This window comes from Syzygium oleosum, unplaced genomic scaffold (assembly GCF_021117445.2).
Source record: "Syzygium oleosum isolate NSW1041296 unplaced genomic scaffold, Sole_v2.1 Sole_v2.03, whole genome shotgun sequence".
NCBI classification, from domain to species: Eukaryota; Viridiplantae; Streptophyta; class Magnoliopsida; order Myrtales; family Myrtaceae; genus Syzygium; species Syzygium oleosum.
The window spans coordinates 18,351,536-18,360,301 of NW_026607487.1; the positions used below are offsets into that span (position 1 = coordinate 18,351,536).

General features: G+C 40.2%; 2 protein-coding genes across 4 annotated transcripts; one reads left to right on the top strand and one right to left on the bottom strand.

Moving 5' to 3' along the window:
• The first annotated feature begins 1,639 nt into the window (after window positions 1–1,639).
• Window positions 1,640–4,291, top strand: LOC115672036 (E3 ubiquitin-protein ligase AIRP2-like). Its single transcript, XM_030593782.2, has 5 exons — window positions 1,640–1,933; window positions 2,612–2,774; window positions 2,871–2,937; window positions 3,053–3,290; window positions 3,568–4,291. The coding sequence occupies exons 1-5, from the start codon at window positions 1,851–1,853 to the stop codon at window positions 3,776–3,778; spliced, it is 762 nt and encodes a 253-aa protein (XP_030449642.1). The 5' UTR covers window positions 1,640–1,850; the 3' UTR covers window positions 3,779–4,291.
• Window positions 4,292–4,905: 614 nt separating this feature from the next.
• On the bottom strand, window positions 4,906–8,766 carry LOC115672034 (protein WVD2-like 7). Of its 3 annotated transcripts, none has more exons than XM_030593775.2 (8): window positions 8,351–8,766; window positions 7,380–7,943; window positions 6,924–7,298; window positions 6,735–6,787; window positions 6,234–6,336; window positions 6,028–6,087; window positions 5,698–5,805; window positions 4,906–5,374 (listed from the first exon to the last, which is right to left on the bottom strand). In XM_030593775.2, exons 1-8 carry the CDS (start codon window positions 8,417–8,419, stop codon window positions 5,165–5,167), a joined length of 1,542 nt encoding a protein of 513 aa, XP_030449635.1. In that variant the 5' UTR covers window positions 8,420–8,766; the 3' UTR covers window positions 4,906–5,164. The 3 variants fall into 3 exon arrangements, with proteins under 3 accessions (XP_030449635.1, XP_056165714.1, XP_030449637.1); XM_056309739.1 differs by having other exon boundaries at window positions 7,380–7,991; XM_030593777.2 differs by having other exon boundaries at window positions 6,234–6,333; window positions 8,351–8,763.

Genomic DNA, 8,766 nt, shown 5'->3' on the forward strand with positions numbered 1-8,766 from the left:
AAGATTTTGCATGCTTCCAAAATAAAAGTAGTGCGCATGATGTTTTTACCTTTGGGAGCGATTAGGGTTAAGCAAGATCTCTCGAAGGATTATTACATCCTATACATCTTTTTTCTTTGAAATGTAGTTTGTTCTATTTACAATATGATGATCCTCACAAATCTTTCTAATAAGGGTTTTGGGATTGATAAGCTCACAGCTGGTGTCTTTCACTTTGTAGCACAAAAGGAAGACATGGGGTTGCAACCAAATACGCTTGAATGATTTCTCTATTTATCTCCTTCAGTATTTTATAAACATAAATATTAGGGAGGCAAAAGGGAAATTCAGAGAATAAGAATTGCTAATGGGAAATAAAAAAGAATAAGCAAAGCTTGTTGGGAAAGAGAAACCTAGCCATGCCATGCAAAAGCATGTATTGAAAAGCAAGAGAATGGAATCATTGCTCGGAAAAGTATTTCATAATCAGCTTTGCTTTGCTTTCTTAGTTTCCTTTTGCTTTCTAGCTATCAAAGAGATAAATTTGCTTTTTGTGGCTGTGTGCAGCTTTTTAAGGCTCCATGAAAAGGCACTCCACTCGCCAAAGCCCTTTTGGACGGACCGTGCACAAGATCAGATGGTCCCCATTCCATCTGAGTGCGCGATTTTATTAGGGTTCGGTATTCTTGGAATGATGTGGATTTCAGAGCATGAGCAAACTCTCGTATGAACTTGAAACCATAGCTCAGATGCAACTGTAACAGTTGAGTATCACGAGACCTACAAGATTAATGGTTCTAATTAATTGCGATCTACAGCAGACCACCGTCCATAATCAGGGTCAAAGAAGCTAGGAAGGAATTTTGGCTCGGACACCTCACACAAAATTACCTCATTTTACGACAAACTGCATGTGCTAATGTATAAATCGAAACAACACTTGGTCCATCTTAGGGACACCCGGATTGCATCTGTATGAAAGCGTAACAGTCTAGTAGCATGGTCTTTTATAAATGAAGATTGAAACTATAATTCATAAGGTCGATTGGTTGATGAATTATGTGCGCATTCAAAGCACTGCAACAAACAAGCATACGGCGACTAATGCACATTCAATGTTGTCCCCACCCATGATACTGGAAAAGGATTTATTGCAGTGATTTCAGCATGGCCCGTTGCTGACATATTAGTCATATTCATATTTATGGTTTATTAGTTTATAATTTATCCCCTTTGATCTCCACAAATTTCATTTTCACTACTTCCATCAAATCTTGCATTTCATCGAGACCCATAAATTCCAGTGATTGTCATTCGGCATATATTTATATTTCGGCAATGAAACAATTTCTCTCGCTTGTGGAAGGTGAAGTCACCTTCTTGACTTTAGCCTGGTTCGTGCATGATTGGCAGGTGGGACATTCTGTCACTCCTTATTATTCTTCAATGATCGTCCTAGTATTTCCTTCTCTGAAAATTAAATCATCCCATCATAATTTTTAGGCTTAAATTAGCTTTGTATAGAGACATAATTTGGAGGCAAATGACAGCCCATATCCAATGTTGGGTCATGTCCAAAAAGAAAGAAAAGGATAAGATCAGAAGATTCATGAGAAAGTGAAGTCATCCCTTTCTTTCCTTCTTAGTCTGCAAATGTTTAAGCACTAAGCAAACTCTGTCTCTCTGTCTCTCTTCACAACTTAACAATCATCACTATTCATTTTCTTTCACCAAAATTCTCCTCATCAGAACCAAAAGGACAGTCCCCTCCAAAACACCAAAAAGAGGAAGGGAAAGAACCCAAAAAGGATCAATCTTTTGCATCATCTCCCTCTCACGTCTTCCCCCGCCTTGTTTGCTGATATCAAACTATGTGGCAAAAGCAGCCAAGCACGTCCTCCTTCAGAGAATCCATCAAAGCTCTGGAAGCTGATATACAGCATGCCAATGGCCTGTAAGTCCTCCCTACATGCCATTAACAGCCCGTTACTACAATCATGATTTTTGGTTGATAATGGTTAAAATGATCGTGTTCTGTAGTAGAGCCCATATAGATGGTGAACCGTAGCTCTAAGAGTTTATGAACTGGTTCTGTAACAAATTTCTTGTTTCTCTCTTCTGGGGTTTGTTCCATGGAGCTTGTTCTTCTAAATGGGCGGTTAATAGGCACTGTTTTCTTGGAAGTTGTTCAGCTTGAGCATTGGCATTTTGTGTTTGCAAGAAAATAGCCCTGAACGGGAATTGGGGTCAATAATAACATACAGATTCTCATGCGAAAAGATTAAACAAAGAGGAACATTAGGCTGCAATACTCAATGTTCCTGATTCTTCATCATCATCATTTTCCTTGCGCATGGAAGTAAGTTCAACATGCTTGGTAGGATGTCTTGTTGTTCTGTTCTGTTATTGCAGTAGCTGTGTTTCAGGATTTTGCTCATTCTGTGTTCAAATTCTCGTTATGTCAATCCAATTGCCAGGATTGTTTGCTCAATTTGGCTTCTTTAAACTCTTAAAGCTGATTAATCCTCTCTTTCTGTCCATTTCCCCTGAATTTCTGACATTATACACAAAAAACTTGTCTAGTTCCTGCTATCATTGGCACTTCAAACTATCATCCTTTTCTATTTTACAGGGCAGCTGGTTTGCCGAGAGATTATTGCGGCGACAGTATACAGATGAGATTGTCATACAGTCCTTTTGCACCATTCTTATCGTTTCTGATTGAATGGATGGATTGCCGTTGTACAGATTCCATCCCAAGTTATTTAGGCCTTGTTCAGATCATAATATACCAGGTAAGTTTATTTCTAATAGTGCTGGATGTCTAATTCATGAATTCTCATACCAGGGTTTTTCTTTTTTATTTTAAATTTCTTGTCAAAATCGTCTAGGTATATGTTGATGGCATGCCCACAATGTCTTCGAAAGAAAGACAAGCCTCTCTGAGGGAATTTTACGGTATGTTCTATTTTCTCTTTTCCAAGTTTACCAAAAAAAAGGGGGAAAAGATGTGCTGTTCCCTATGCTGAATCCTACACGCTACTATATGTAAGAGATTAGAAACTTTATGCAGCTGTTATATATCCTATGTTGAGGCAACTGGAAGCCCAGTTTATCCTAATTGAAGATGACAATAAGAAAAGAAGCCAAGCGGTGGATGTTTCAAGCAGAAAGTGGGCTGAAGACAAGAGGGGGTTTGGCGATAAAGATATTGACAAGGAAGATGAATGCGGCATATGTATGGACAGTTTTAACATGATGGTACTGCCAAGCTGCGGGCACTCCATGTGTATCAACTGCTTTCGTGACTGGTAAAGGGAATGTTAATGTTTCTTTTACATACAGAAATTCGTATTTGAAGTCCATCAACATCCTGCACTTTATAGGGACACCTTTTCTGTTCGAAAAAGCCTGCACTTTTTCCGTAATCAAAAGTGTTTATGCTCTTGTTTGTGTTTCTTAAATGTAGATTCGCCACATGTAAAGGAACCGGTTACGACCCTTTAGTACTTCATCCGTTTACTTTTTGGGTGAACTGTGTTGAAAGATTTTTTTTTTCGTTTGGTGTATAATGCATTTGAACTTCAGGAATGGGCGATCTCTATCCTGCCCCTTTTGCCGCGACAGCCTTAAGAGAGTTGGCTCAAGAGATTTATGGGTCCTCACAAGTGGCAACGATGTTGTTGATGCAGTTACTCTAGCGAAGGAGAACCTGAGAAGTTTCTATCTTTACATTGAGAGCCTGCCTTACACAACACCCGAGACCCGTGTCATTGTTTTCGATTACATGATGTTCTGATAGTGAGGAGGACTGAAGAGTTTGACTGTACATTCTAGGTAGAGATATTGCTGGCCTTCCATTATTAGTGAAGCCAAGGTACATATATGAACGTGGAAGGTCAAGCAGAAGCCAAGGTAGCTGTGCATAGATGAGTTCATTCCCGATTACCAACATAATCTTGGAAATTCAGGTAAAAATCAGGTGGATTCATATAGTCCTGCGTTCCCTCCTCTCATCGTGGAAGCAATTCTTACGCTTCTGTGAGAATGAGAACTAGATGAGTAATGTATAGTACAGAAACAGGGCATTGCTTGGCTTTCAACCCAGCTATTTTGGACCTGAGTACTGGAATGCAAATGTCAAGCTCTGGGAGGATGGTTGATGTTTATTGACCCAATAAAAGGCCTTTAGCATTTAGTCTTCTGCTTAATATTCATGGTACAGGCGAAATAATTTATGATGCACATGAAACTAAATCATCTTTCCTGTGCCAACTTTATTGCAATAAAGCATTATATTATTTTTAAGTGAGTTAGATTCTCTTTCGTTGCACTCTTCTGTTTTTCTTAGTACATACATTTCCAGAAGCTTTGTATCTTTAATGAGAACTTTCTTGTCTACATCATTGGGTTAAGAGCTCGAGCCATTAGATGAAGGGTGAGGAGTTGACGAAAGTAATGCTTGATTTCTCCTAGAAAATGGCAATAGTGATAGGTTGTTACCTGTTCCCCGTCGATTAATGTGGTTGCTCTACGTATTCGATTATAACTCTGCTGTCCCATAGCATGTTTAGTTGGATATTTATCATTACCCCCAGGGAAAGATATTGATTGAGTACGTAAAATTCCAGCTTTTCATTTACCTCTTGGAGGATTGTCTTACACATTTAGATACCTCGCTGATTACTTGCTAAATTCTAACTTTGCTGAAAGTTCCTTGTCAAGCATCCTCCGCTGGTTTCGGGAACTAACTGTTTGTTCATATTTAGCACGAGGTCTCGGCTTTCCTTCTCTAGACTTATTACAGAACAATTTGTACATTCAGCCAAAAAAATAAGAGAAATCGAGAAGGAACAATTTTATGAGAAGACATTCGATGTTACTAGAGTTCTGTTTTTTCTTCTCTTCTTTTTTATTTCCACCAAGTTTTGTAGGGAAGAAGAAGACTTCTTTTATTTATAATAGCCGAACAAAGAACACCCTTTCTATGAAGCTGAAACTAGGCTCTTGACAAGTAGCAGAATCTATACTAGTGCATGCCATAGATCCTTCACATAAGACTAAAATTTTTTCACTTCGAATATATGTGCATAATTTCAGAGATCTGGTGGTCGTGGGAGGTTTAATCACCTCAGTGTTGACCACCACGAAAATGCTATTTTTGAATGCTTCCTGTTTCACCTGCTTACACCTGGATATTTGGAGAAGCATTTTCTTGCACATTCCTCTGTGGTAAAAATGTCCGGTGATTGGTTGTACTTTGGCTAATCTTACGGTTGACATGGTTGGGGCTCTCGGCATTGATCTTGATACGTTGAGAAGGCCGAGACCTTTGGCATTTGTCTGGAGTTGGCTGACCATCGAGTTTAGATGGTTGTGGTCTGGTAAGCGAGCACTGCAGTAAATTGAACAAACAGTCAACTCCAAAAAATAGCAAAGCAACCTTAATTGGGATCTCTTATTCTTCACCTAAGCGATAGAACTAGAAAAATTTATATATTGAGAAGATCTGACTCTTTTCATAACCCTTTTTGCAATATGGACAACATTTCAGCAAAAAGTGAACCAGAAAGAGGTCTTAAATGGCAGTGTTAGAGATTTAAATAATATAATCCGATGGTAAGATTACAGTGAAAGCCATTCCCCGCAGACTACAAGAAGCTATTACTAGTGCTTGAATGAGGAAAAATAGCGTGACTGATCATATCTATGAGGTACCTTGCTGTGAGGGCATGGTGATTGAGATCCTTGACATAATTCGTCATTCTTTTTTGCTTTGAAACCAAATCCGTGCTGCAGTTTTCTGACATCTTGCTGTGCTTTCCCCTGCATTGACAGATAATTGGTAAGCGCAAACTCAATGAGGCAATGAAAAGAAGTAGGCCAAACTTATGGAATATATCTGAATGACAGCCTCCTTAACTAGTAGGCCTGACATTAGAGCCACGATAAACTAGTTCAATCAATGCAGTTCTTTTTACTTCCTAGGATCTGTGAACCCACTATGCAATTATTTCCTCACTACTGCTGATTGGTTGCCAAATGTACCTTGTATGTTTGCAGTGGCTGCACTTCTGCCTTCATAACTGGGTTCTTCTCTTCCTGCTTCTGAAGAAAATGGCAACACGAGAAAGAGATTCATAAGCTAGGGAAGTTAAAATGAAAAATTCGCAGCCTTAATAAGGAGGTTGACGAATCACCCTCATCATGCAACTTATAAGGTCTTGATTGAAGATTTAATGGCATAGTTATACCTCCTTTCTTTTTGCAGCTCTTTCTTCACTCCTGAAGCTAAAAGGCGAGCACACAGTTGTTGATCGAGCTTTGCTTCCATTTGTACTTGCGCATTTCGAGCTGCTGTCATTAGTAGGGTCAGAGACAGTTCAAACATGACAAAACGAAGAAAGTATATTGCTTTTGTGTGCGAAGTGATTTGAACGCTAGAGCTTACTAGAGTAAGAAGAAATGTCCAGCTGAGAGTATTTGCATTCAGTTTTAACTAACAGATACGAAAGAAACTAACAGATATGAAAGATCCCGACAAAATTGCGCGAGAAACTCTACATAAACACCTTTAATTAACACGAAACTTTTTCACTGAAGGGGAATTTGATTCATCATCTGTTGTTAGTGCTCCTTAGATTAACTTGTTAAGTACAGTTTTACTGCTGGTCCAAAAAGTATATGTACACACCGAGGATGGCCTATAGCTTAGTAGCGAAACTGAAATGGTCAGACAATCAAAGGCAAAGTACCTTCTATCTTGTGATGCAGGAATTGCAGAACACACTGACTTCCTTAAAGATGCCTGCAAAGTTTTTAAAAAAGAACACTCAAGGTCATGACATTTTAGAAAGGGTACTTCAAGTGCAGGGTGCTAATGCAAGTGCTTCAAATGAGAGTAGGAAGACATAAAACGTATAGAAAAAAGAGACGAGCAGTACTCGAGTTTGAGCTTTCAGAGCAATTGAATTGTCCTTCTCGATTTTTGGGGAAGCATTGCACTCTTCATTTTTCCTTACTTGTAGAAACTGCTGAGAACTCATTTTGGTGCTACTACCACCAAGTGAAGCTAAATTGATCGACATGTGGAGAGATTTTGAAGATGATCTATACTCCTTAACCGAGCTTCTGACCGTCTGAGTCTGACTGTTTGGAACAGTATTGTTTACATGTCTTGGACCTCTTGGTTGCATAGATGTCATTGCCTTTGCATGTGGAGGCGGCAATCTCAGCGCTCTGCTTTGAGTTGATGACTTCGAGGAAGAAAGCGCTTGCTTTTTCTCACATGAAGTTAAAATCTGCTGATCAACAGGTGCCTGCAACAACAATAGGTAGAATTGATAAGTCAAGAAAGGCTACGCATTGAAGGAGAAAGCAGGACCAAGCAACAAAATTACCTGATCTGGCACATTGATCTTTTGGGAAGCCGTACTATTTGCGGTGAACTCTGGATTATCAAAGTGACTCTGGTCTTCAGATGGAGACAAGAGCTTTTCAGCAAGCTCAGCTTTTACATTCTCAGGACTTGCAACCTCTGCTATCTCCAATTTGCTTCTTTCATTCATTGGATTTGATTCATCTTTATCACCAGAGGAAGTTAACATAGCTTCAACGCTATCTTTCTTCAGATTCTCATCATGGGCATCAAGAGTGTCTGCTTTCGCCGATTCCGATTCCCCTGTAGACTCAACCCCTCGAGTGTGGATATCCTCCAGCCTGGGAACATCAGAGTTTGGTTCTCCCACTTCCTCAATCTGTGATGTCGCTTGTGTCGCAGCCTTTTTCTTGTAATGTGCTTCGAAATAGGCTCTCTTCTGTGCAACGGATCCTGGCTTTGAGAATTTCTCAACTTCCTCCAGGTAACGATTGTGAGAGAAGGTCGACCATTTTTCCCAAGCCAACGACTCAGACATAAATCTTCCAAACGAGACAGACTCCGTGAGTGCGCGAATCGGGTCGCCCTGGAATTTCCCAAATTTTCATCTCCCCAGTAAGTTTATCAGAAGTCACTTGAATGAAATGTCATGAAGGAAAAGAAATGCAGAAGTTCCCAATCAATAAATCAAACACTCTTCAGCAACTAATAAACCCCCTAAAGGCAACGAATTTCCGTCCTCAACAGCCTCAACGGTCCGAAAAAACAAGAGGGTCCTCGCGCATTTTCTCTCCCACGAATCTCACAAATCGAATAATCAAGAAAAACCGTAACACAACGGTGGCCGCACAACCGACCATCGGAACGAATAACAGTAAGAAAAAACACCCCTTTAAGCAAATTCTCCGCAGCACAAAAACAAACTGAGCCAACAAAAGGAAACACCAAGACATCACCGGCGAAATGTGCGGAAAAGTTCCGCGGCGAACTCACCGGCGCGGCTTCACGGGAAGCATCAGAAGGGTGAGAGAACGACCTCCGAAGGCAAGCAGACTCCCCCATTTCGATCTCCTCAGCGCTCCTCAGCAAGGTGGAAACCCCCCGCAAAAGATCCCACCTTTCACAGCAGAATCACAGGCTCCTGGTCCGTTGAGAGAGAGAATTCAATGTAATTTGCAGAGAACGAAGGCTTTTCAAGTGGGGAGCTTTTATACATGGCTTCCGACATCATATGACTTCCACTCCAACAGCAAAAGAAAAGAAAAGAAAAGAAAAATGTCGTCTTTAATGGGAATTCTCTCTTGGAGGGGTCCCATTAAATTGGAATTAAAGGTTGCCCAACGTCTAATTCCTCTTCTAATCGCCCCGCAATCGACAGGGACGCATGGATTCAGATGCAAGTTGATGAA

Bases quoted from the DNA above. Each gene is read 5' to 3' on its own strand.
- LOC115672036 (XM_030593782.2), top strand. From the start codon at position 1,851: ATGTGGCAAAAGCAGCCAAGCACGTCCTCCTTCAGAGAATCCATCAAA. The intron at 1,934-2,611 runs GTAAGTCCTCCC...TCTATTTTACAG, and splicing joins ATACAGCATGCCAATGGCCT to GGCAGCTGGTTTGCCGAGAG. The intron at 3,291-3,567 runs GTAAAGGGAATG...TTTGAACTTCAG, and splicing joins ATCAACTGCTTTCGTGACTG to GAATGGGCGATCTCTATCCT.
- LOC115672034 (XM_030593775.2), bottom strand. From the start codon at position 8,419: ATGGGGGAGTCTGCTTGCCTTCGGAGGTCGTTCTCTCACCCTTCTGAT. The intron at 6,788-6,923 runs GTACTGCTCGTC...AAAACTTTGCAG, and splicing joins CTCTGAAAGCTCAAACTCGA to GCATCTTTAAGGAAGTCAGT. The intron at 5,806-6,027 runs GTACATTTGGCA...CTGTCAATGCAG, and splicing joins AGCCACTGCAAACATACAAG to GGGAAAGCACAGCAAGATGT.